Source organism: Somniosus microcephalus, chromosome 2, assembly GCF_052327205.1.
Source record: "Somniosus microcephalus isolate GS21.2 chromosome 2, FLI_Smic_1.0, whole genome shotgun sequence".
Lineage (NCBI taxonomy): Eukaryota > Metazoa > Chordata > Chondrichthyes > Squaliformes > Somniosidae > Somniosus > Somniosus microcephalus.
The window spans coordinates 236,196,561-236,223,755 of NC_140988.1; the positions used below are offsets into that span (position 1 = coordinate 236,196,561).

At 45.5% G+C, this 27,195-nt stretch overlaps 1 protein-coding gene across 2 annotated transcripts in view; it reads right to left on the reverse strand.

The window, feature by feature from the left end:
* The window catches only part of LOC147123290 (uncharacterized), a 277,352-nt gene that overhangs the window by 162,898 nt on the left and 87,259 nt on the right, over positions 1 to 27,195 (reverse strand). For both annotated transcript variants that reach the window (XM_085970222.1, XM_085970227.1), the window contains 3 exons: positions 13,926 to 14,014; positions 4,473 to 4,635; positions 3,450 to 3,533 (listed from right to left, as the gene is read on the reverse strand). In XM_085970222.1, the coding sequence (XP_085826348.1) occupies positions 3,450 to 3,533; positions 4,473 to 4,635; positions 13,926 to 14,014 (336 nt within the window). The remainder of the gene's footprint in view (positions 1 to 3,449; positions 3,534 to 4,472; positions 4,636 to 13,925; positions 14,015 to 27,195) is intronic.

Consider the following 27,195-nt stretch of genomic DNA (forward strand, 5'->3'; position numbering starts at 1 on the left):
GGCAGGTATAACAGTGGTTTACCACATTGACTAGCTGTGGTCCTTTAGAATTCTTAATGTAGTGCCTATAGCCATTGTATACCTTTCTTTAAATGTTGCTTTTGACTGTTATTTGCAATTCTACATCATGGTGTGTTAATGTGCTTTCATGATAAAATCAAACTTCATTCAGAGAATCCCACAGATTTAAAATGGGAATTGTACAAATGTAGCAAGAAGTAGTAGCAATGATCATTCAAGCAAATTCAACGTCACTTTCATCATATTGCAAACTAATGTCCTCCACACCTCATTTTTTTTTTTTTATTCATTGATGGGATGTGGGCATTGCTGGCTAGGCCTGCATTTAGTGCCCATCCCTAATTGCCCTTGAGAAGATGGTGGTGAGCCGCCTTCTTGAACCACTGCAGTCCATATGGTATAGGTACACCCACAATGCTGTTAGGAAGGGAGTTCCAGGATTTTGGCCCAGCGACAATGAAGGAACGGCGATACAGGTCCAAGTCAGGATGGTGTGTGGCTTGGAGGGGAACTTGTAGGTGGTGATGTTCCCATGCGTCTGCTGCCCTTGTCCTTGTAAGTGGTAGAGGTCGCGGGTTTGGAAGGTGCTGTTGAAGGAGCTTTGGCGAGTTGCTGCAGTGCACCTTGTAGATGGTACACACTGCAGCCACAGTGCGCCGGTGGTGGAGGGAGTGAATGTTGAAGGTGGTGGATGGAGTGCCAATCAAGCGGGCTGCTTTATCCTGAATGGTGTCGAGCTTCTTGAGTGTTGTTGGAGCTGCACTCATCCAGGCAAGTGGAGAGTATTCCATCACACTCCTGACTTGTGCCTTGTAGATGGTGGAAAGGCTTTGGGGAGTCAGGAGGTGAGACACTCGCCGCAGAATTCCCGGCCTCTGGCCTGCTCTTGTAGCCACAGTATTTATATGGCTGTTCCAGTTCAGTTTCTGATCAATGGTAACCCCCAGGATGTTGATAGTGGGGGATTCAGCGATGGTAATGCCATTGAATGTCAAGGGGAGATGGTTAGAGTCTCGCTTGTTGGAGATGGTCATTGCCTGGCACTTGTGTGGTGCGAATGTTACTTGCCACTTGTCAGCCCAAGTCTGAATGTTGTCCAGGTCTTGCTGCATATGGACATGGACTGCGTCAGTATCTGATGAGTCTCGAATGGTGCTGAACAGTGTGCAATCATCAGCGAACATCCCCACTTCTGACCTTATGATGGAGGGAAGGTCATTGATGAAACAGCTGAAGATGGTTGGGCCTAGGACACTGCCCTGAGGAACTCCTGCAGTGATGTCATGTGATTGAGATGAATGACCTCCAACAACCACAGCCAACTTCCTTTGTGCTAGGTATGATTCCAACCAATGGAGAGTTTTCCCCTTGATTCCCATTGACTTCAGTTTTGCTAGGGCTCCTTGATGCCACACTCGATCAAATGCTGCCTTGATGTCAAGGGCAGTCACTCTCACCTCACCTCTTGAGTTCAGCTCTTTTGTCCATGTTTGGACCAAGGCTGTAATGAGGTCAGGAGCTGAATGGCCCTGGCGGAACCCAAACTGGGCGTCAGTTAGCAGGTTATTGCTGAGTAAGTGCCGCTTGATAGCACTGTCGACGACACCTTCCATCACTTTGCTGATGATTGAGAGTAGACTGATGGGACGGTAATTGGCCGGGTCGGATTTGTCCTGCTTTTTGTAGACAGGACAGACTTGGGCAATTTTCCACATTGCCGGGTAGATGCCAGTGTTGTAGCTGTACTGGAACAGCTTGGCTAGGGGCGCAGCTAGTTCTGGAGCACAAGTCTTCAGTACTATTGCCGGAATGTTGTCAGGGCCCATAGCCTTTGCAGTATTCAGTGTCTTCAGCCGTTTCTTGACATCACGTGGAGTGAATTGAATGGGCTGAAGACTGGCATCTGTGATGCTGGGGACCTCAGGAGGAGGCCGAGATGGATCATCCACTCGGCACTTCTAGCTGAAGATAGTTGCAAATGCTTCAGCCTTGTCTTTTGCACTCACGTGCTGGGCTCCACCATCATTGAGGATGGGGATATTTTTGGAGCCTCCTCCTCCTGTTAACTGTTTAATTGTCCACCACCACTCATGACTGGATGTGGCAGGACTGCAGAGCTTTGATTTGATCCGATGGTTGTGAGATCGCTTAGCTCTGTCTATCGCATGTTGCTTCCGTTGTTTGGCATGCAAGTAGTCCTGTGTTGTAGCCTCACCAGGTTGACACCTCATTTTTCGGTATGCCTGGTGCTGTTCCCGGCATGCTCTCTTGCACTCTTCGTTAGACCAGGATTGATCTCCCAGCTTGATGGTAATGGTAGAGTGAGGGATATGCCGGGCCATGAGGTTACAGATTGTGGTTGAATACAATTCTGCTGCTGCTGATGGCCCACAGCGCCTCATGGATGCCCAATTTTGAGTTGCCAGATCTGTTCGAAATCTGTCCCATTTAGCACGGTGGTAGTGCCACACAACACGGTGGAGGGTATCCTCAACATGAAGACGGGACTTTGTCTCCACAAGGACTGTGCGGTGGTCACTTCCACCAATGCTGTCATGGACAGATGCATCTGCAACAGATTGTGCAAGTATAAAAAATCCAGAGTGCGCAAGTATAAAAAAATGGTTCCACATTATAGGGTTATTTCTGATAGTAATTATAGGACATTAATCTAGTTGGTTACATGATAGCCAACTGTAAGCACCAAGCTTAATCAGTTTTCTAACTGTTGTGTCAATCTGGAGTGCAGGTTCCTGAAATCAAATCTTTCGGAAAGAATTTCCATGGGTCTTCTCAGTTTCTGCCACTGCAACTTTATCCGAAGTTTGGCAAAAACCCCGGTTAAGCACGTAAACAGAATTTCCACTGAATTTCCGCAAATGTTATGGCCACAGAGCAGGAGGAACTCAGAGGAAATGGACCCCTTATATATCTACCCATTCCTCTTAGAATGTGAAAATAATTTCTTGTAATCTTGCACCACTGACGTTAGCTATCTATTGTTCTTCATGATATTAAAGCTGAAGGATTAACAATTGTGAGATCATTGATGCAAATTTAATTGAGAAATAATTTGTAGTTGGCACAGAAAAATTCCATAGCCATTATGTATTGTAAAAATAGATGCTGTGAAAAATACAGGGATTTCTTTAAAGACTAATGTATGTGCTACCTTTAGTCAGTAATTATTTATTTATTTATGTTTGTTTATGGAGGTCTCCAGGAAACCAGACCATGTCTTCTGTCTAATTGGCAACAAGCAGATCAGATATCTTTATGGTCAGCTTCAAATATATGGTGTATATTTTTAGTCAAGAACACTTCAATAGTTCAGTAAGGTTGTTAACAGAGGGATACTGACAGTGATATAATGTTTTTGTGTCATTGCCAGCCTCTGGTAACTATTGCTCACAAACTCAAACACACACCTCCTTGTTTATCAGCAAGAGTTCTGCATCAGTCTTGCATAAAATTGTAGCAAGCCGTTTTGTGTTGGTTAAAAGTGCAGCATCCTGAAAAATAAAAGTTTAGAAAAGACCTAGTAAGCTATTACATGATAAGTTTTGAACTGACGTTTTTAATAAAAAAAACAGTTGATTTTTCCATGGCATTACACATGGGGAGTCAAGAACAAGTATAGACTTCAGGTGAAGTGGGATTCAAGTTCAGGGGATAATTGGACCAGGGCATGCAAAAGTAATTCAGGCCCCATTTTAAATTTGTACATTTTGTCCTTTATTTTTTATATTTCCTTTATAAATTCCTATGTCTACATTTATTATGGGAACTACCTATGTCAAGTTGTCACACTGTAATTATATAGTCAATAAAAATTTTACCTCAATATAGCTTTTGTTTCACAAAATTATTTGAAGAAAAGCCACTAAGCAGAAAGTGCTAGAAGTTAAAGAACAATATTCCATCAGTACATCTGACGAGCATGTATTGATGCATCCTGGGAAAGTAGTTACATTGCATGTGCTTAGTTAGCACAATCCAAGTTTAGAGCAAAAACATTCTAAGCACAGGGTTTTGGGAGAAGTTGAAGCCTTTAACTAAAAACTTAACAAAAACATTAAAATACCCCAAATAAATTTAAATTAATGTAATCAATTTATTATGAGATATCTAATTTTTTGATTTTTAAATTTTGTTTAATCCTTATTTTGGATATCACAATTCCAATTACTGAAAAACAATTGTGTGAAAATATTTTCAGAAAGCATTTTCAATAACTTGTTAGGACCTGGTGATCAGATTGTGCAATAAGTGGGGTAAGTGGTGAGTTTGCATAAGCAAAACCCATTATATATGTGTATAGGAATTTATAATGGGAAAACATTGACACAAAAAGTATGACAACATAAAGTCAAGTAGTGCAGACAGAAAGCATGAGCAGACATAAGATTTTTAATAAGATATAGATAAGTGCTCAATGCAAAGAATCTTACCCCAAACAAATCACCCTCTTCCATTTCATTCAGAACTTCAGTGAGGTGATTTCGATTTTTTGTACAGCCATCACTTGATTTAGCTGCTAATTTACCAGTAAGTACAAAATAACATGCCTCAGGTGGGTGGCCTTCTCGCACAACTATTGTTTCAGCTTCATATCTAAATAGAATAGAAAGCATACATTGAATACTTCAATTGCATGATAGAGGGGGAGAGGCTGGAGAGACTCAAAGATGATAGGAAAACATAGTCGCCATATTCCTTTGGCTATAGACACTTAAAGAAGCCAACCATTTGACCTGTCTCATGAATTAGCAGATATCAAATAGGGCCACCGTCTAAACCCTCAGCAGGGCAGGACTCATTCTTGAAATCATCAGATAAAATAAACTCTGAAGGGTTTTTATTTAAAAAATACATGTAGCTGTATCACTGGACCATGGTTCTGGCATGATGTTTTGCGAAAGACAGAGGCCGCGATTTTCTCATCAGTGTCGGGATGGGTGCGGATCAGCTGGTTTCCGGGTTCCAGTCCCGCCCCCAGCTACCTCCGCTCTACAGACGTGATTTTCCCTTGATTAGCCTCGTTAAGTCCACCCTACTGGCCAATTAACAGGAAGCAGGTCTGATGATGTCATTTGATAATGCGTCATCTGCTGGATTCCTTAAAGGGACCAAGCACAATTTTATTTTGACAGTAGATTTTTCAGTGTTTGACAGCATTGAGGTGCTGAAAATATAGGTGAACTCTTGCACCCAGGCTCTCCAATGACTCCCTCCAGAGGGAGTCACAGTACGCAGGGAGGTTCTCTTCTCTTCCAAAGATGGAAGAGACCTCCCCAGGTCACCAACTTACCTTGCACCTCCACCCAACCCTCTCTATCTACTTTATCACTTCCCCATCTCACTAGCCACTCCTCATACCCACCCTCATTTACTGCAAGCATACCAACTAACAACACACAAGGGTGGCCACTTGAGAGGTTTAGCCAATGTTCATGTGAAGTTTCTGGTAATGTGTTGTCATACAGTGAAATCTCTTTTTCAAAAAGTGCCCCTTATTGGACAGATTTGAGTGCACTTTGAGAAGTGTCTTATTGCGTTCCAGTGATTGTTCAGTCATAACTCCCCCCACCCCCCGCCCCACTATAGTGATGTGGGTGCATGGAATGGCTTGGACATTAAAGGGATGCTTCACGGTGCTGGTGTGGGATGGTGTCAACCTGGCGCATCATGTGGCAGCCAGGGTTTACAGCATCAAGTGAAGAAAGTCTGGCCATGGTGATGCCATCGCTGGCCTCCCGGCCAGCAATTTTGTCTGGGGCTGATGCCCTGTGTCCAGTGCAACATCAGGTGATGGCGGTGAAGGTTGGTGATGTTGGTGTTGGGGACGATTGTGGAAGGATTCGGAGGACCAAGGTCTGATTGTTTCATTGGCTCTGATGTTGCTGGAATAGATGGCAGCTGCAGGTGAGATGACAGAAGCAATCTGTCACTGGTGAAAGAGGTTCTCCCAATGAGGTGGCACTGGACATACAGTTGGATTTAAAAACTTGTAAGCTAAAGAAATCTGTATATGTATTAAAAATGCAGTAACCAACATTTTCTTTGCTCTGAAACTCACCATGTGCAACATGGCATCCTTGACATCACTTCTGCAGCCGTTATCTTTTCACAAACATCAGACCAGACTCACAACATGCCACACTTAACTGGCGTGCTGTCCGGATGCCGTAAAACCCGACCCAGACGCTGGAAAATCAAAAAAGACCCTGAAAACTGCTCACAAGTACCTATTAATAGGCAGTTAATTGCCTTTAATCCATTTCCTGCTGCTAGGTGTCAGGTCCATTCGCAAATCGGGGACCCAACACTTGGGAAGGTTGTGTGGAGGCGGGACGATGGCGGGTGCGGAACCCGCTGTCAATCAAAATGACTTTAACCTCTGACCCGCCTCCAAACCCACCCTCTGATCGCGGCGATTGACTTTTTCAGCCATAACCGCTTTACTACCACCTACAATAAATCAAGATATTCATATGAAGGAACTGCCACCCTTGCCATAAAATAGATGGGGTAAGAGGCTCTAGCTTATTTTGCCAAGTTGTATAGTCTTATATCATCCCAGCCAAAATATAAGCCTCCAAGGCCCAAATATTCCCTACCTTATCGCCACGAGTTAGCAGCACAATCCTGGTGAAAAATGGCAGCCGCCACTCTAACACTGGTGCGGGACTCAGCAGCCGCCATTTTGGTGAGGGCCTCAGTGCTGCCGATATCAGCGCTGGCCCTGGAGATGCAAATGTCGAGAGCATGATGTCAGTCAGCGTGCTCTGCAAACTCCGACCTTTGCGCTGGGTTTAGCACTGGGACCTAAGCTCACTCTGAAAAATGAGTGTGCAGCAGACTGACAGGGATGCTGTCAACACTTCTTAAAGGGACACACACATTTTTCAGGTAAGCTTGCATTTAAGCTTTTGAACTTTTTTTTATTTTATTGAAGTAGTGGCTTGGTGCAATACAAGTTAAAAGTTTTTTAAGTGTGCTGCTGGATGCTTGCATGGCCTTGGATGATAAAGGAAGGCCTCTGAGGTGACAGAAGATGCTGGAAATACTCAGCAGGTCAGGCAGCATCTGTGGAGAGAGAAACAAAGTTCATATCTCAGGTCAAGATGCTGCCTGACCTGCTGAGTATTTCCAGCATTTTCTGCTTTTATTTCAGATTTCCAGCATCCGCTCGCAGAGGGAAGAAGAAGACACAGAAGAGGAAGACACAGAAGAGGAAGATGCAGAGAGGAAGAAGTAGAAGAGGAGGAAGCAGAAGAGGAGGAAGCAGAATAGGTGGAAGCAGAAGGAAGGATGCAACTCAGACAGCCCCTTTCTGGCTGGGATATCTGGGATGAAATCATCCGGCTCTGGTACCAGTGGCCACAACCCCAATTCCCCTTTCAACATTTGTCCCACACCTTACCTTCCCTCTGTTACTGACCATCACAGCATCCTCTTGGCCACAATACTGAAATAAAAGCCACCACAAAACAAACTTTCCAATCCAACTGTATACATCTATCCATCCAATATGACATCAAGAAATTAGCTCAGCACCCTTACGCATTCTCTTAGTGACTGTCTTGTGTGTGCCTTTGCCTATCCTACTGATGTCATGCAGTGCTACTCCAGTGGATGCAGCATGGATGGTGGAAGGCTGCTGACTTTCAGTGGGGGACACTGCAAATGGCCTTGATCGTCGACCTTGAGGAGCTGGTGGTTGGGAGTATGAAATCGAGTGACGGTGTTTCTTCTTTTTCTTCTTCTTCTTCTTCTTATTCATTCTGCTCTCCCTCTTAGTCAACCACTGGCTGGGTAGGTTGCATTTCTTGAGTGCATCAAATGAAGGAGGCACAAGGGTAGAGTTGTGGTGAGGGGAGGGCGGGAAAGCAAGAGGTGCATGCGAAAAGGAGGATAACATATGAGGATACCAGCATCTTGTATCCTTTCAGCCCTGCTGTTGGCCAAGGGCTCAACCATGCCCCTGCCAAGAATGGCCAGCACCGTCTCCTCCAAGGGGGTGAAGTGAAGCTAGGAATGGGAGGTGTGCCTCGTGTTGTACAGATTGATGGTAGGTGAGTGATTGGGGTGGGGGGGAGTCGTGCATTGAGAAGTTTGTGAGGCTAGTGATGTAGTTGGTAGGAGACGGATTTTGAAGATGCATTCACTGACCTTGACCACTGGTCTGAGGTCATGAAGATTGTTAGGGCACTGGAGCCAGGTCGTCGGTGCAACACTGCTGGCAGTGACGGCCTCGGTGATGTGGTCCCACATCCTATATTGGGGCCTCCTGCTGGGACGAATGCCACCAAAATGGCCTTGCACAGTGAGTTTAGCGCTGGGCTAATGTTAATTAGCCACCAGCACCAATTTACCAGTCCTGAAGCACCATCAATTTCGGCAGTGATTAACACCGGCCTGCGGTGGCCCCAGCAGGTTTTTATCGACGTCGAATATCCAGGCCCAAATGTTTACACCAGTAAGATTACACAACCTTTCATGATAAATATGATATATATAACAATATGTGGCAAAAAAGATTACAGTTATGTATAATGGAATGCTAGGAACAGCTTATGATTACATTCTGAAAGCTGTGATTGGTTATTGGCTTGAAGTCACTCCACAGCTATCAGTCATCCTCAGGTACCTCACTCAAATGATCAGTATTCATGAGAGCCTTGGGAGTGATTATTGGCAGTCTATTCAATGTTGGGGTGCAAAACAGCCAAGACCAATCCTGTCTTTACCAAGTTTCCAGTTGAGGTCACTGGATGGCAGTCAGGACATAAGAACATAAGAAATAGGAGCAGGAGTAGGCCAATCGGCCACTCGAGCCTGCTCCGCCATTCAATAAGGTCATGGCTGATCTGATCCTAACCGCCAATCCACTATCACCGGTCCTGAAGCACCATCAATTTTGGCAGTGATTAACACCGGCCTGCGGTGGCCCCAACAGGTTGCCCAGTGGTTGCCCTGGCCATTTTTTCCTTCCCAAGTCAGTTGTAGCACATTCTTGCAGCCCTGGATGATATCTGCTAATTCAGACCAAACATGGATTCAAATCTGGGGCTTTCCTGGTCTCTGTGGCTCAGCTATTCACTGGACAAGATCATTCAGCCATCAGAGGAGACAATTGACAATTATGAGAACATTGCTGCAGGTCTTTTGACAAAAGGTTGTTGAGAGCTTCATTGTAGAAGGCAAACTGGTCACACCTCATTCTTGGTTCTTATACCCATTGTTATAAATCTCATAATTCATCAAGAAACTACTCATGAAATAACGCTGGACAGCCAGCTGGTGGCGCCGTCCAAGGAGTATAAATACTCAGGCGTGGGCCCCAGCTTGCCAGGGACATTTTGTATGTCAAGGAACTAGTGAAGTACAACTAGACCTCCATGTTCTGAAACAAATTGATTAAAGCATTGCTTTATGCTCAAACCAAGTGCGTAGTGAGTTTTATTACGTCAATTTAATCAACTTGATATCGACTCCATGCTTTGGGTGATTCGGGGACAGCCAGCTACGACTCGAACCGTAGAAGGGAACTCAGACAAGTAATCGATCCATCATGGAGAAACTACTCAGACCCGCCCGTCTCGACCTGAACCCGAATTCACTTACAGCTGCTAAGGTATGGAAACATTGGCATCGTACCTTTAGCGACTTCCTTGAGAAGTGTGGTGAGAATGTTCCTAACAAGTTATGAATGCTTGCTAATTATGTATCCCCTCATGTGTTTGATTATATCGAAGACTGTGTAGACTATGATGCCGCTATCCAAATACTACAGCAGCTATATGTCAAGTCCCCAAATAAAATTTTTGCTCGGCATGTACTGGCCACTACTCGACAACAACCCGGGGAATCACTTGACGAATTCCTTCAGAAACTTCGCAGGCTCAGCAAGGATTGTAATGTTAAAGCTGTTACAGCTGAGCAGTACCAGGAGGAGTTAATTTGTGATTCCTTTATTAATGGGATTGCATCTCCCTTCCTACGTCAATGTCTGTTGGAGAATAAAACCCTCAAGTTACAGGCTGCCCATGACCAGTCATATTCTCTGGACTTAGCAAAGAGGAATGCAGACACCTATCTTTCACCACATGCACGGGCTGCTGCTATCACTTTTAGTGACTCTTTCGATAGGCCTCGGGCGGAAGCCCTCATGGATGACGACTCCAACCCAGCTGATGACAACCCTACCCTAGAAACCTACACTGATGACGACCCCGCCCTAGCGGCATCTTGGCAATCTGGAAGGAAGTGTTTCTTCTGTGGAGGTGCGTTCCATTATAAGAAATTTTGTCCTGCTCGTAACGCGACCTGCAATCATTGCAGCAAGAAAGGTCACTTTTCTAAGGTATGCCAGTCAAGAGCCACTGTTAGTAAGAAAGGCCACTTTTCTAAGGTATACCAGTTGAGAGCTCCTGTGAGTTTTGCAGCTACTATCTATAAAACTGCTCCTCCCCCAAGAACCACTACTAAGGTTACAGCTGTCAAGGGTAAAACTGCCCCTCCTCCCATCACAGCAGTTTTTCCCCAAAGTCTGTCCCATGCAGCCATGAAGGTTTCGGTAAATGGACACATTTTGAGTGCACTAATCGACTCATGCAGCTCTGACAGCTTCATTAGTGAGTGGGCTGTCAGTAAGTTAAAACTACGTATTTACCCCTCGGACAGGGAAATTGCAATGGCTCTGACGACACTGACCACCAATTCTTCTGGCTTTTGTCTTGTCGACCTTATTCTCAATGGCCGCACTTATTTCTCCACCCAGCTTGGGGTGCTCAAGAACCTATGCAGTGATGTGCTCCTGGGACAGGATTTCCAGAAACAACACAAAAGACTCACTTTCGAGTTTGGAGGGTCAAAGCCGGAGCTTACTATTTCCAAAGTACCATTTTGTGCGTTTTTGGCGGCTTCGCTCGACGAGCCCTCCTTGTTTGCCAATCTTTCCCCCCGATGTAAGCCCATAGTCACTAAATCACGACGTTTCAGCCAAGATGATCGATCCTTTATCGAGACAGAAATTTCTAGCTGACGGTATCATTGAGCCATGTTCATCTTCCTGGCAGGTTCAAGTAGTCGTTGTTAAAAATCCTCTGAAGCAACACAAGAAACATCTTTGCATCGATTACTCGCAAACTATTAACCAGTATACCGACCTGGATGCCTACCCACTACCACGCATCGATGGCATGGTCAATAACCTTGCCAACTACAAGGTATTTTCAACTTTTGATTTAAAGAGCGCATATCATCAAGTGCCATTAAAGGACTCTGACAAGTATATGGCCTTTGAGGCCAATGGTCGGCTTTACCAGTTTTGTCGCCTTCCATTTGGGGTCACCAATGGGGTGGCCGTCTTTCAATGGGCAATGGATAGCCTAGTCAAACAGGAGAACTTAATGGACACTTTTCCATATCTGGATAATATCACCATTGCTGGTCATGACCAGAAGGAGCATGATGCCAAACTCCAGAAATTTCTTGACGTTCTTCGTCGTCGCAACTTAACCTTAAATGAGTCCAAATCTCTGAAATCAATACCATCAGTCAACATCCTTGGCTACTGGGTGGGCAACGGTGTCATCAAACCGGATCCGGAGCGACTTCGTCTGCTTCAGGAGCTCCCTCCCCCTACGAATCTCAGCTCTCTTCGTCAGGCACTCGGCATGTTCGCCTATTATGCGAAATGGATACCCCACTTCTCCGACAAGATCCAGCCCCTGCTTCACGCAAAGTCATTTCCATTGGAGGCAACGGCTATTTCAGCTTTCAACCTCCTCAAGCGACAACTGGAAAAAGCCACGCTTTGTTCCATTGATGATAATCTTCCTTTCGTGGTCGAGTGCGATGCATCGGATGTGGCAATCTCTGCTACCTTGAATCAAGGTGGTCGACCCGTTGCATTTCTGTCCAGAACTTTGCAGGGTAGCGAGCTCCATTATCCTCCTGCCGAGAAGGAGGCTACAGCCATCATCGAAGCGATACGTAAATGGAGTCATTTTCTTGCTCGTTGCCATTTCACACTTATAACCGATCAGCACTCCGTGGCCTTTATGCTGGATAACTGGAATCGCACTAAGATTAAGAATAACAAAATACAACTCTGGAGGATGGAATTGGCCACCTTTGGATACACCATACATTATCGACCCGGCAAAGAGAATGTGGCCCTGGATACCCTCACACGGGCATTCTGCTCTTCTATGTCAACTTCGACTCTGGCGGATCTTCATACTGACTTATGCCATCCTGGCATTACCCGTATGTTGCACTTTGTGCGATCTAAAAATCTCCCATTTTCTACGGAAGATGTGAAAAGAACGTGCTCCTCCTGTAGAATTTGTGCGGAATTAAAACCGCAATTCTTCCGTCTATTGGATGGCTCGCTCATACTCGCTATGCAGCTTATGCAGCGACTCAGCATTGACTTTAAGGGGCCATTGCCCTCCTCAATGCGAAACACCTACTTACTGACTATGGTGGATGAATATTCACGCTTTCCCTTTGCTTTCCCCTGTCTCAATATGCTTACTTCCACAGTGATCAAATGCCTTGATCAAGTCTTTTCCCTTTGCGGTACGGCCAATTTCATCCACTCTGATCGGGCTCCCTCCTTCCTGTCAAGCGAACTCAAAAGTTATCTCTCCCAACGGGGAATCGCCACAAGTAAAACGACACCATACCATCCCATCGGTAATGGACAGGTTGAGAGATACAACGCTATCCTCTGGAATGCTGTTCGTTTTGCGCTGAGGTCACGCAATCTACCAGACCAGCAGTGGGAAACTATGCTCCCTGACGTGCTGCATTCCATCAGGTCTCTCCTTTCTACGTCTACCAATTTCACACCTCACAAATGATTCTTCAGCTTCCAGCATCGCTCCACCCATGGGACGTCTCTACCGTCATGGTTGGCAGCTCCCGGCCCCGTGCTGCTCCGAAGATTCGTCCGATCATCTATAACTGATCCTCTCGTCGATGAGGTAGAACTCACAGACATCAACCCCACGTACGCGCACATGCGGTACCCAGATGGCCGGGAGTCCACCGTTTCACTCCGGGACCTGGCTCCCTGTCCGGCCGGTTCCACGGACCCAACCGATAGAGGGACCCACGGGTTGATGCCAACACTCTGCACTCCCCCGAAGATGACACCCTACGTGGGGCATCGAGAGATCTGCAGCTGCCCCACCGGATCCACCCGGGGAGCCGAGCACTCCCCATGGGATGGCCACCCGAGGCCAGGACGCAGGTCAATCCCTGGCTATCCAACAGGATGAAGCCAGTTCTGCACCTGTGGCCACCCGCACCCGGAGTCACAATCTCCCCAGTCTCCCTCGGGTCGATCAGAGCAACACGGGCCCTGTCGATCCACCGGTACGGATCAAGCGGCCCAGGGACCAAGACACGTTCCGGGTAGGCGTGCCTTCTAGCCATAAACAAAAATCTAAAAGACTGCAGCTATTCGTGGTCTGCCTGATCCGCTAAGAGGAAGTCGGCGGACTTCCAAATCTTTTAGGCAGGAAGAATGTTATAAATCTCATCATTCATCAAGAAATTACTCGTGAAATAACGCTGGACGGCCAGCTGGTGGCGCCGTCCAAGGAGTATAAATACTCGGGCATCGGCCCCAGCATTCCAGGGACATTTTGTAAGACAAGGAACTAGTGAAGTACAACTAGACCTCCATGTTCTGAAACAAGTTGATTAAAGCCTTGCTTTATGCTCAAAACAAGTGCATAGTGAGTTTGATTACGTCGCTCATATTTAAACTTTGCTCTCAGAAAAAAATAATTTAGTGATAACTAAGGAGTAAATACGCCACTAAAGTTGGCAGATACATTATTAAATAAGTTCTGCGATGTCTCTGCAAACCTGTCACTTACTGCTGATAGACTGCAGCTTGGCAAACCTCCAATTGCACACTGTGGGGCATGACTTGAAATGCTCGATTCTTACGTAGAAGTGATTGTATCTTCAACACAAAAGATATAAAAAATAAGTCATATTTTGTATACATAGCTCAATGTTATATTTTCATATTGCCACCTCATTAACACCATGATATGCGCTGTTGATACTATTCATGACAAGTTTCATTTCCTTTCCCTTTCAATTTCTTATCCCATTCTCTAGCAAAAGTGGCCTTCAGCCAGAGTTGATTTTCAATAAACCCCTATGAGTTAGCAAGTATGGTCTTTGTGAATGTATTTCTGATTTTACTAACCATCTACTGCAGAGTGGCAACCTAAGTAGTGACCCGAGAACTTCACAACCCAGTCAGCCAATGGCTCAATGAGTAGCATCCTTGCCGCTGAGTCAAAAGGTTGTGGGTTCATGTCCCACTCCAGGACTTTGTAGAATCATAGAAAGTTACAACACAGAAGAAGGCCATTAAGCCCACCTTGTCTGTGCCAGCCGACAAAGAGCTATCCACTTTCCAGCACTTGATCCGTAGCCTTGTAGGTTACTGCACTTCAAGTGTGTATCCAAGTACTTATTAAATGTAATGAGGGTCTCTGCCTCTACCACCCTTTCAGGCAGTGAGTTCCAGACCCCCAACCACCCTCTGGGGGAAAACATTTCTCCTCAAATCCCCTCTAAACCTCCAACCAATTACTTCAAATCTATGCCTCCTGGTTATTGACCCTTCTGCTAAGGGAAATAGGTCCTTCCTATCCACTCTATCTAGGCCCCTCATAATTTTATACACCTCAATAAGGTCTCCCCTCAGCCCCCTCTGTTCCAAAAAAAACAATCCCAGCCTATCCAATCTTTCCTCATAGCTAAAATTCCCCAGCCCAGGCAACAGCCTCGTAAATCTCCTTTGCACCCCCTCTAGTGCAATCACATCCTTCCTGTAATGTGGTGACCAGAACTGCATGCAGTATTCTAGCTGCGGCCTAACTAGTGTTTTATACAGTTCAACCCTGCTCTTATATTCTATGCCTTGGCTAATAAGGGCAAGTATCCCATATACCTTCTTAACCACCTTATCTACCTGTCCTGCTACATTCAGGGATCTGTGGACATGCACTCCAAGGTCCCTCTGATCTTCTGCACATCTCAGTGTCCTACCATTTATAGTGTATTCCCTTGCCTTGTTAGCCCTCCCCAAATGCATTACCTCACGCTTCCCCAGATTGAATTCCATTTGCCACTGTTCTGCCCACCTGACCAGTCCATTGATATCTTCCTGCAGTCTGCAGCTTTCTTCATCATTATCAGCCACACGGCCAATTTTTGTATCATCTGCAAACTTCTTAATCATACTTCCTACATTCAAGTCCAAATCATTGATATATACCACAAGAAGCAAAGGAACCAGTACTGAGCCCTGTGGAACCCCACTGGAAACAGCCTTCCACGCACAAAACTACCCTTCGACCATTACCCTTTGTTTCCTGTCTTTGAGACAATTTTGGATCCAACTTGCCACTTTGCCTTGGATCTCATGGGCTTTTACTTTCGCGACCAGTCTGCCATGCGGGACCTTATCAAAAGCCTTGCTAAAATCCATATACAATACAATACAATACAATACAAATCGCTTTATTGGCATGATAAGGTACATCTTATGTTGCCAAAGCATCAAAATACATTTATGGTTGAACACATAAACGCGGTTCCATTCATACAGTGTATAAACAGGTATATCCCTGAGTTTATAAATATATTTTCGCCTTGTTTATATATACTCTTGTCTTAGTTTACTGGTTGTCCCTCTGTTCATGGCAAGCTGTAACATAGTGTGCCGCCAGTGTTACACAGCTTCTCTCCTCCCCCAGTAGGAATGGGAGTTTTTGGTTGTCAGTCAGATTTCTGAATTCAGGGCATATTTGTGAGAATTTTTGATAGAAATTCTCTCTGATGCCCTGATATTTTCCACAGGCTGTGAGGAAGTGCATCTCTGTCTCAACTACTCCCTGACTGCAGTGAGAGCATATCCTGTCTTCTCTTGGCAGCCTGGTCTGCCTGTGTCTGCCTTTTTCGATCGCTAGGCTATGTTCGCTAAGTCTGTACCTTGTCAAGGTTCTTCTCAGTTTGTTATCCTTTACCATGGTCAGGTAATCAGCTATGTTGTATTGTCTGTTTAGGGCCAAGTAGCAATTGAGTTTGCTTTGGGTTTTTGTTGTTTCTGCCCAATATGACAGATATTTTTCCTTTTGCTTAGCGACGATTGTGTTACCTCCTCAAAAAATTCATTCCAATTAGTCAGACACGACCTTCCCTTAACAAATCCACGCTGACTGTCCCTGATTAATCCATGTCTTTCTAAATGAAGATTTATCCTGTCCCTCAGAAATTTTTGCAATAATTTTCCCACCACCGAGGTTAGGCTGACTGGCCTGTAATTACTCGGTCTATCCCTTTCTCCCTTTTTAAACAACAGCACCATGTTAGCAGTCCTCCAGTCCTCTGGCACCACACCTGTAGCCAGAGAGGATTGGAAAATGATGATCAGAGCCTCTGCTATTTCCTCTCTTACTTCTCTTAACAGTCTGGGATACATTTCATCCAGGCCTGAGGATTTATCCACTTTCAAAGATGTTAAACCCCTTAATACTTCCTCTTTCACTGTGTTTATTTCATCTAATATTTTATACTCCTCCTCCCTGATTGCAACGTCGGCATTGTCCCTCTCTTTTGTGAAAAACAGACACAAAGGGCTGGATTTTCTGAATGGGAAGTTTTTGTAGGCGTGTAAGAATTCGCAATAATTTACAGTTCTGAAGATCAATTTTTTTGATTAAAGAATCCCTGGACGTTGTGCTTTTAAATTTCCAGGGATAAAAATGGCTGTCGCACCACATGGCCGAAGACAAAGAGGCTTGGAATGCAGCTTTCTGTGTCTGGAAGTAAGGTTCAATGGAGACAAAGGACAATGCTTTGTTTACAAAGCAACTGAATGCTATTAGCATTTGTTTGTATATTGAGTGGATACATCTAAACTGCAGAAGAGACTTTTGTACCTTGAATGGGAAACGTTTAACAATTGAATGGGTCTAAATCACCTAGCATTCTGGACAACAGAACAGTTGTATTTCCCTTTTGTTCCAGCCCAGGGAGCTCCAGAAGACACATTAATCCAGTCCAACTACTCTGAGTTAGCCAATCACAGCTTTCTCTTGTGTATTGGACCCTTTGGGTGGGGAATTTTGCACACAGCCCTTGCAAGGCAGAACGGCAGGGGCCTCACCAGGTATAAAGATAGCAGCTGAGAAGCTATCTCTCTCTCTTACTTCGCTGGACCAAAGGTGAGCAGGGTGTTCTGACTCCTCAGCAAGGCAACCTAGCAGGAGTTAAGGGGTGGTGATTTAAGGGTATTGCTAAGATTGTTTAAATAACATTGTAGCCATTGTATCCCTCGTTTTCGCTGTCTGCAACCCCCTGTTATATAGTTTTACTGTAATTACTGTGTTTGTGTGGTATATTTTATTCTTTTGATTGTAGTTTATTTAGGTAATAAAACTGGATGTTTTCTCTCATCCAAACCACTTGTTCCGCTTTAATATCATTAATTATAAGTTCCTCCACTCAGAACTAAAGGAGGGGTAGCGATTCGGTATCGCTGTTTTAAAATTGGTTTTATTGGAATTGGTCTGAGTGCAGGCAAAGGCTGCAAGACCAGGAAAATTACTTTAAACCAGTTTAAAGAAGCCCCCAACCCTTACAATGGCGAGCCAGGTAGGAGTGGAGGCAGTTTTTGATTTAATAAGTGGTCTGGATCTGGAGAAAGTACCAGCTCTTGTTTCTCTCGTTTTCAGTATGTGGGTAGCCCTGCGAATTTTAGCGGCAGTGTGTAGGCTGACCTATCGGGGTATAGGTGGCTGGGTTAGGAAGAGTGTGAAGAGAGAGCAGGAGGAGGTCCACGAGGTTAAACCTGGGGCTCAGTATAAGGAAGATTGGCACCAGGAGGGGAACAGTCCCTCCCAGGCTAGGTTAAATTGCTATGGGTGTGGGAAAGACGGTCACTGGAGAAAAAACTGTAAGAATCCCTAGAAGGATAGCAAGGGAAAGAATCCCCCAGCCCCAGCCCAAAGGGTAGAGACAGGAATCTCCCCCGCCTCAGTCGAGTCGCTACTGGAAGCAATGCGGTCTCTCCTGACCAACCAGGGAAAGGTAGCAGCCATCAATGGTGCTGCAACCCCCTCGCCCACCTCTGCCTCCCCACAATGACTGGCTGGTATGCTGGCAAAGAGAGTGCACGTGCAGGCACTTTCTGGGACCCATATGGGTCCGGGCCAGTGGCAGTGATTACAGGCAGGGATGAGGCACAGAGAAATTCAGAAAAATTGTACAAGGCAAGTTCAAGTTCACCGCCTGTAACGACAGGCACTGTGGCCTGTTTAAAGGGACCAGCTTCTCAGCCAGCTTCTAGAGTGGTCCCCCCCATGATGTGGGACCCTGGGGGGGGGGCAGGGATAGCAATCCCTCTTGCAGGAGACATAGGGAGGGAGCTGACACCAGGTTTTAAACATGCGGAGGAAAATTTCCAGCCACCAGCAGCGGGTGGTGAGAGTATACCTGCCCCCAGCACAGGAGTGGGCAGGGAAGAGCAGACAAACCCAGAGAGAGATTTGCACCAGCAGGCTGCCAGGTACATTATACAGTGCGGGCTATTTGGACATGGGGGAGAAAGTTCCCAGCCAGCTGGGGCTGTGTCCCAAGCTCAGGATCCGCCAGTCAAAGTTTCCCCCAGAGAGACACCCCTCAGAAGGTCTCAGCGGGTGCCCCAGCCTAAGAAAGCATGGTCACCCACTTTACAGTGGAGTAAGGCGGACTCCCAAACCGGGGAGAAGCCAAAGAACAGAGGCCCCCACTCAACAGCCATAAGCTGCGAGGGCCCAGAGACAGGAGGCAGTCCAGCTTCGCTGCAGCCAGCAGCAATCTGCGACAGTGCCAGAAATGAGTCTGGCCGTCCGGAGATGGGCGGCATCTGTATTATAGCTATGTGTGTGTATATAGCTTGCTTTAAGGTGTATTTTAAGTTTTGTCGATATAACTAGTCTTAAGTTTAAGTTTAAAGAGTTTAAGTTTACATGTGTGCCGAATGTTTGTATTTTGGTCTGAGGTCAAGGGACCCGACCATGTCTCCACCTAAGGCAGCAGGTCAGTGAGACCTGGCTGCATGTCCTTTTAAGTTTTTGCAGGAGATTGGAAAATGAAGCAGCCATGTTCGCCCAGCCCGAGCTGGGCATCGAATGAAGATACGGATACGGAATGTTGGGGATCACCTCACCACTGGACGAATCCAGGAGACCCCGCAGTGATCTTCGGGAAAAACCAGACAGGATCCGGAGGAACTTGCCTACTCCTCCTATGGGGAAGAGATGGCTCCAGCTGGGTGGGGCACGGCCCCCAACCCAGCACTATCCTGACCGAAGTTCACGTGCGGGAGACCTCGCTGTTGAGGAGTCACGAAGCGCGGGCGCCTTGTGATAGGGACGCGTTCCCCGGGGGTGGGTAGTGATGGCCCGGGAATGATTGTATAGAGGAGGGGGAGACCCAAGAGTCGCATGGGTGCGGTCGGGGGAGGGAGGAACTCACCCGGGGGCCCACGGGCAAAGAGGATAAGTGTGGCTGGGAAGGATGAGTGGGTGGCCGGATCAGTGTGGGGCCAGGGAGAGCCGCCACACAGGCACCCATCATTTTCTGCAGCCAGTCGAGGGAAAACGGGAGGGGGAGGGACTGGGAGTCATGAGATCCCATTCTCCCCGGTCTCGGTCTGTGCCAAGGTAATTTTTAAACATGAGGGTTACCCCGCCTCCACAAAAGGACAAGGGAACAGCTCGGGGCTGGCGGAGCAGGCTGGTCTGTAAATCCATTCTGCCTGTTTTTAAAGTTTAAGACATTAAAGGGGGGTGGAAGGTACTTTTACTGCCTGGGTGGGAGGAGCAATACCCACTCAAATTTCGCGACCCATCATTGGCACGTGATCGGGGTTCATTTAAGCATGTTGTTTAATGATTTTTTGTATTTTGTGTTGCAGCCCCAAGTTGAGCAGAGGCGTAGGATCCTCTCCGTGCTTGGGACCAGTTTGTGACAACTCCAAGTTGAGCAGAGGCGTAGGACCCTCTCCGTGCTTGGGATCATTTTGATTACATTGTGTAACTAAGATTGCAACATTTTGTAATAACTTATGATGTAAAAAAGTGATTGTAAATTTGGTTTACACTGTATAATTTTACAAGCGTGTAGGGGTATGAGACACCTTGTTGAAAACTGAAGTATCTGTAAGATGCCTACCGTACCATGGTTTTTTTCTTGAATTTAAGGGGAATGGACGGGACAGGGATCAGTGGCAGATAGCTATTGGGTAAATACAGGGGATGGTTGTTTGTGGGGGGTCAGAAATTATTGCTCATTTCTTCAAGAGGATACTACAAGCAAGCTGGAAGTATCCAAGGGCGGACTGTAAGAATTCACAATAATTTACAGTTCTGAAGATCAATTTTTTTGATTAAAGAATCCCTGGGCGTTGTGCTTTTAAATTTCCAGGGATAAAAATGGCTGTCGCACCACATGGCCGAAGACAAAGGGGCTTGGAATGCAGCTTTCTGTATCTGGAAGTAAGGTTCAATGAAGACAAAGGACAATGCTTTGTTTACAAAGCAATTGAATGCTATTAGCATTTGTTTGTATATTGAGTGGATACATCTAAACTGCAGAAGAGACTTTTGTACCTTGAATGGGAAACGTTTAACAATTGAATGGGTCTAAATCACCTAGCATTCTGGACAACAGAGCAGTTGTATTTCCCTTTTGTTCCAGCCCAGGGAGCTCCAGAAGACACATTAATCCAGTCCAACCACTCTGAGTTAGCCAATCACAGCTTTCTCTTGTATATTGGACCCTTTGGGTGGGGAATTTTGCACACAGCCCTTGCAAGGTAGAATGGCAGGGGCCTCACCAGGTATAAAGATAGCGGCTGAGAAGCTATCTCTCTCTCTTACTTCGCTGGACCAAAGGTGAGCAGGGTGTTCTGACTCCTCAACAAGGCAACCTAGCAGGAGTTAAGGGGTGGTGATTTAAGGGTATTGCTAAGATTGTTTAAATAACATTGTAGCCATTGTATCCCTCGTTTTCGCTGTCTGCAACCCCCTGTTATATAGTTTTACTGTAATTACTGTGTTTGTGTGGTATATTTTATTCTTTTGATTGTAGTTTATTTAGGTAATAAAACTGGATGTTTTCTCTCATCCAAACCACTTGTTCCGCTTTAATATCATTAATTATAAGTTCCTCCACTCAGAACTAAAGGAGGGGTAGCGATTCGGTATCGCTGTTTTAAAATTGGTTTTATTGGAATTGGTCTGAGTGCAGGCAAAGGCTGCAAGACCAGGAAAATTACTTTAAACCAGTTTAAAGAAGCCCCAACCCTTACAGGCGGGACTGCTTCTTGCCGGGTTTCAGTCCCGCCTCCATCAGTTTCTGGCCAACTAGCAGGAATTTCCCCTGATTGACATTGTTAAGCCCGCCCAGCGGGCTCAGCAGGCCAATTAGGGGGAAGTCAGTGACAGAGCACGTCAACGTATGACGTGTCATCTTTCAAGAACTTTTGAAAGAAGAAATGTCATCATTTGACAGTCTGTGAAGCTGTTAAACACTAACATTCTGTGTGGTTTGATGAGACCTTGTGTTCAGGGCTCATCAAACCTTTCTAATTTGCAGAAATCAGCTGGCTGTTGTATCGGAGGATGCAACAGCCAGTCTGTGATCTCTACAATGGAGATGTCGGGGACTCCGGCTCCACAGTGGCTGAAGGCTGTAGGTAGAAACAAAGGTAAGTTAACATTTCCTAACTTTACACTCACCTCACATACTTACCACTCCACACTTGCACCCATCACTCACCTCTACATTGCACTTTCAGACCCCTCCGACCCCCGCAGACCTAACTGTTAACAGGCAGTTAATAGGCTTTAATCCCTTCCCGCCTCCAAGGAGACAGGACCTGGGGCGGGACGGCTTCCCACCTCCTGGCAAGAGGGCATGGAGGAGGTTGGGGGCGGGTTTGCCACCAGCCCCCAAATTCTGAAACTTTCCTAGCAGTCCCGCCTCCATACCCACCTCCTTGGGGCTGAAAAAATCCAGCCCGAAGTATTCATTAAGAACCATACCCATGTCTTCCGCTTCCACACACAGGTTACCTTTATGGTCCCTAATAGGCCCTACTCTTACTTTAGTTATCCTCTTGTTCTTAATGTATTTATAAAACATCTTTGGGTTTTCTTTGATTTTACTTGCCAATATTTTTAAAGCCCTCTCTTTGCTTTCCTAATTTCCTTTTTAATTTCACCCCTGCACTTTCTATACTCCTCAGCTTTCTGCAGTATTGAGTCCTCGGTATCTGTCATAAGCTTCCCTTTTTTTCTTTATCCGACCCTGTATGCCCCTTGACATCCAGGGAGCTCTAGATTTGTTAGTCTCACCCTTTTTCTTTCAGGGAACATACTTGCTCTGAACCCTCACTACCTCCTCCTTGAATGCCTCCCACTGCCCTGACACTGATTTACCTTCAAGTTTCTGTCTCCAGTCGACATTGGCTAAATCACCTCTCAACTCAGTAAAATTAGCTTTTCCTCAATTGAGATCTTTTATTCCTGGTCTATCCTTGTCCTTTTCCATAACTACCCTAAATCTAACTGAATTATGATCACTACCACCAATATGCTCTCCCACTGATACCCTTTCCACCTGTCCAGCTTCATTCCCTAAAACTAGGTCCAGAACCGCCTCCTCTCTTGTTGGGCTTGCTACGTACTGGCTAAAAAAGTTCTACTGAATGCATTTTAAGAATTCTGCTCCCTCTATGCCTTTCACACTAATTTTAGCCCAGTTAATATTAGGGAAGTTGAAATCCCCTACTGTTACTGCCCTATTTTTGCACATCTCAGAAATTTGCCTACATATTTGCTCTTCTATCTCCCTGACTGTTCGGAGGTCTATAATACACTCCCAGCAGTGTGATTGCCTGTTTTTTGTTTTTCAGTTCAACACATATGGCCTCATTTGATGATCCTTCTAAGATATCCTCCCTCCTCACAGCTGTAATTGATTCTTTAATCAACATTACGACACCCCCCCCACTCCCTTTTTTATCCCTCTCTCTATCTTGTCTGAAAACCCTGTAACTAGGAATGTTGAGCTGCCATTCCTGTCCTTCTTTCAGCCATGTCTCAGTAATAGCTATAATGGCCCAGAAATTCGGGTTGGAGGCTTCCCGCGGGTGCCATGGAGGGCCAATGGTAGCAGGGAATGCCCATTCATAAAATTGACAGGAAGAGCTATCAAAACTATAAATACTATAAGCCCCAAAACATCACTAAAACTTCAAATACATTTTTAAAAAAACATCACATTCTTAAAATAACTATAAATTACATAAAATACCTATTTTAAACAATAATTTAAATTTTTGAAAAAATTAATTACATTTTCTAACGGGGCTAAAAATAAACTTACCTTTCTTTAAATTATTTAAAAATAATAAACCTGTGGAAAAAATGTTTTAATTTTAATTAATTCACCACTTACCTTGTTAAAAGCAGGCCTTGCGCCTGCTTTTTACATGTGTAACTCCTAGAGACTTACCCTCCCGGAGAAACCTGGGAAAAAAAGTAAGTTCCATGCGCATGCGCTGCCTCTCCGGTGTACGCATTCGACATTTGAACCCCTTCCTTTAAGGGAACGGAAGTTCCGGTTTCCCACACATGCGTTCTCACCCGTGGAGACCCGAATTTCTGGGCCAATATCATACTCCCACGTGTCGATCTGTGCCCTCAGCTCAGCTGCTTTATTCTCTAGACTCTTTGTGTGAAGTATATACCATTTAGCAGTGCCTTGTTGTCGATTTTCTAGCCTTTGTTTCCTCTGCCTACCAAACTCGCTTGCTAAGCACTTGAGCATAAAAACCTAGGCTGACACTCCAGTGCATCACTGAGGGAGTGCTGCACTGTTGGAGGTGCTGCCTTTTAGGTGAGACATTGAACCGAGGCCCCGTCTGCCCTCTCAGGTGGATGTAAAAGATCACATGGCACTATTTCGAAGAAGAGCAGGGGAGCTATCCCCAGTGTCCTGACCAATATTTATCCCTCAGCCAACATCACTAAAGTGGCAGGTAACATTTGCACCACAGAAGTGCCAGGCAATGACTATCTCCAACAAGCGAGATTCTAACCACCGCCCCTTGATATTCAATGGCATTATCATTGCCGACACCCCCACCATCAACATCCTGGGGGGGTCACCATTGACCAGAAACTTAACTGGACCAGCCACATAAATACTGTGGCAACAAGAGCAGGTCAGAGGCTAGGTATTCTCTGACGAGTGTCTCACCTCCTGACTCCCCAAAGCCTTTCCACCATCTACAAGGCATTAGTTAGGAGTGTGATGGAATACTCTCCACTTGCCTGGCCGAGTGCAGCTCCAACAACACTCAAGAAGCTCGACACCATCCAGGACAAAGCAGCCCGCTTGATTGGCACCCCATCCACCACCTTAAACATTCACTCCCTTCACCACCAGCATACCATGGCTGCAATGTTCACCATCTACAAGGTGCACTGCAGCAACTTGCCAAGACTTCTTCGGCAGCAACTCCCAAACCCACGACCTCTTCCACCTAGAAGGACAAGGGCAGCAGGCGCATGGGAACACCACCACCTCCAAGTTTCCCTCCAAGTCACACACCATCCTGTGTTAGAAGCATATTGCCGATCCTTCATCATCACTGGGTCAAAATCCTGGAACTCCCTACCTAACAGCACTGTGGGAGTACCTTTACCACACAGACTGCAGTGGTTCAAGAAGGCGGCTCACCATCACCTTCTCATGGGCAATGAGGGATGGGCAATAAATGCTGGCCTTACCAGTGAAGCCCACATCCCATAAATGAATTTTAAAAAACTAAAGCAGATTATCTGGTTGTTATCACATTGCTGTTTGTGGGAGCTTGCTGTGTGCAAATTGGCTGCTGTGTTTCCTACATTACAACAGTGACTGTACTTCATTAGCTGTAAAGTGCTTTGGGTTGTCCGGTGGTTGTGAAAGGTGCTATATAAATGCAAGTCTTTCTTTCTTTATGTGGCATTAAGGTTCCCATTAGTTTTCTGAGCTTATTCACTCAGTTTAAACTCTCCTGCCATCTCAGGTGGATGTAAAGATCCCGTGACACTATTCAAAGAAGAGCAGGAGAGTTCTCCTCGTATCCTGGTCAATATTTCTCCTCCAATTAACATCACCAAAAACAGATTATCTGGTCATTTATCTCATTGCTGTTTGTGGAACCTTTCAGTGGGCAAATTGGCTGTTGCATTTCCCTACATTATAATAGTTATTACATTTGAAAGATACTTTATTGGATGTAAAGCGGTTTGGGATGTCACGAGTGTTTGAAATGTGATACATAAATGCAAGTTCTTTCTTTCTTTTCTTTCATACGATCAATGTCCACTTCCCAATGTCTCAATGAGATGTTAAACTGAGGTCCCCACCTGTCCTCTCAGGCGGACGTAAGAGATCCTATGGCACTATTTGAAGAAGAGCAGGGGAGTTCCCCTGGAGTCCTAGCTAACATATATCCCTCAACCAACATCACTAAAGCAGATTATCTGGCCATTATCTCAGTGCTGTTTGTGGAATCTTGCTGTGTGCAAATTGGCTGTTGCATTTCCTACATTACAACAGTGACTACACTTGTAAAGTACTTCATTGGATGTAAATGTAAATGCAAGTCGTTCTTTTCTTTCTTCCAGTTTTATCTTTGGCTTGCTCTTTTCCACTTTATTGTGATGCACTATTTGCTCACCAACTTCTTTGGTGCGAATGCTTTGCGCATTCAGATATCGTGCCTTTAGCTTTAACTTTTTTCTATTTTTCCCTGATGTCACTAATGCCCTTTTTTAAGCTCTCTGTCCCTTCCTGGCCCACTCTGCTAATGTTTACCCAAATCGCTACTCTGCTCTACATCCTTAGGTGTTATATAAATGCAAGTCTTTCTTTTCTTTCTTTCAAATTTATCTTTCGCTCACCCTTTTCCATTTTATTGGGATGCACTATTTGCTCCTCAACTTCTTCTCCCTTTATCCTCATGAGTCTACTGCCCTTCAGGAGGTCAACAACAACAGCTTGCATTTATATAGCACTTTTAATCTAGGAAAACCTCTCAAGGTGCTTCACAGGTGAGTAATCGGACTAAGAGGGAGATGTTTTAAGGAGCGTCTTAAAGGAGGAGAAAGAGGGAAGATGCAGAGAAGTTTAGGACTGGAATTCCAGGGCATAGGGCCTAGACAGCTGAAAGTATGGCTGACAATGGTGGGGCAAAAGGAATGGGGGATACGTAAGGGGCCAGAGTTGAAAGGGATGCAGAGTTCTCGAGAGTTATAGGCTGGAGCAGGGTACAGAGATAAGGAAGGGCAAGGTCATGGAGAGATTGGAATATGGTGTTAAGGAAGCTAAAGGGATTGAAGGTGGACAAATCCCCAGGGCCTGATAACATGCATCCTAGGGTACTGAAGGAGGTGGCCCTAGAGATAGCGGATGCACTAAGGATGATTTTTCAGAATTCATTAGACTCGGGAACAGTGCCCATGGATTGGAGGGTAGCTAACGTTACCCCACTATTCAAAAAGGGGGGTAGGGAAAAAGCAGGTAATTACAGACCTGTAAGCCTTACATCAGTTGTGGGCAAAATGCTGGAGTCCATCATTAAGGATGAAATAGCGGAGCACTTAGCAAATGGGGACAGGATAGGACAGAGTCAACATGGATTTACAAAGGGTAAATCGTGCTTGACTAATCTATTGGAATTTTTTGAGGGAGTAACTGGTAGAATAGATGGGGGAGAGCCAGTAGATGTGGTGTACCTGGACTTCCAAAAGGCCTTCGATAAGGTCCCACATAAAAGATTAGCATGGAAAATTGAGGCTCATGGGATAAAGGGGAAAGTATTGGCGTGGATAGGGAACTGGCTGTCAGATAGAAAACAGAGAGTTGGAATAAACGGCTCATTTTCTGAATGGCAGGCAGTAACAAGTGGGGTACCACAGGGATCTGTCCTGGGCCCCCAGCTGTTCACAATTTACATTAATGACCTGGATCAGGGAGTCGGATGCAGCATTTCCAAATTTGCAGACGACACTAAACTAG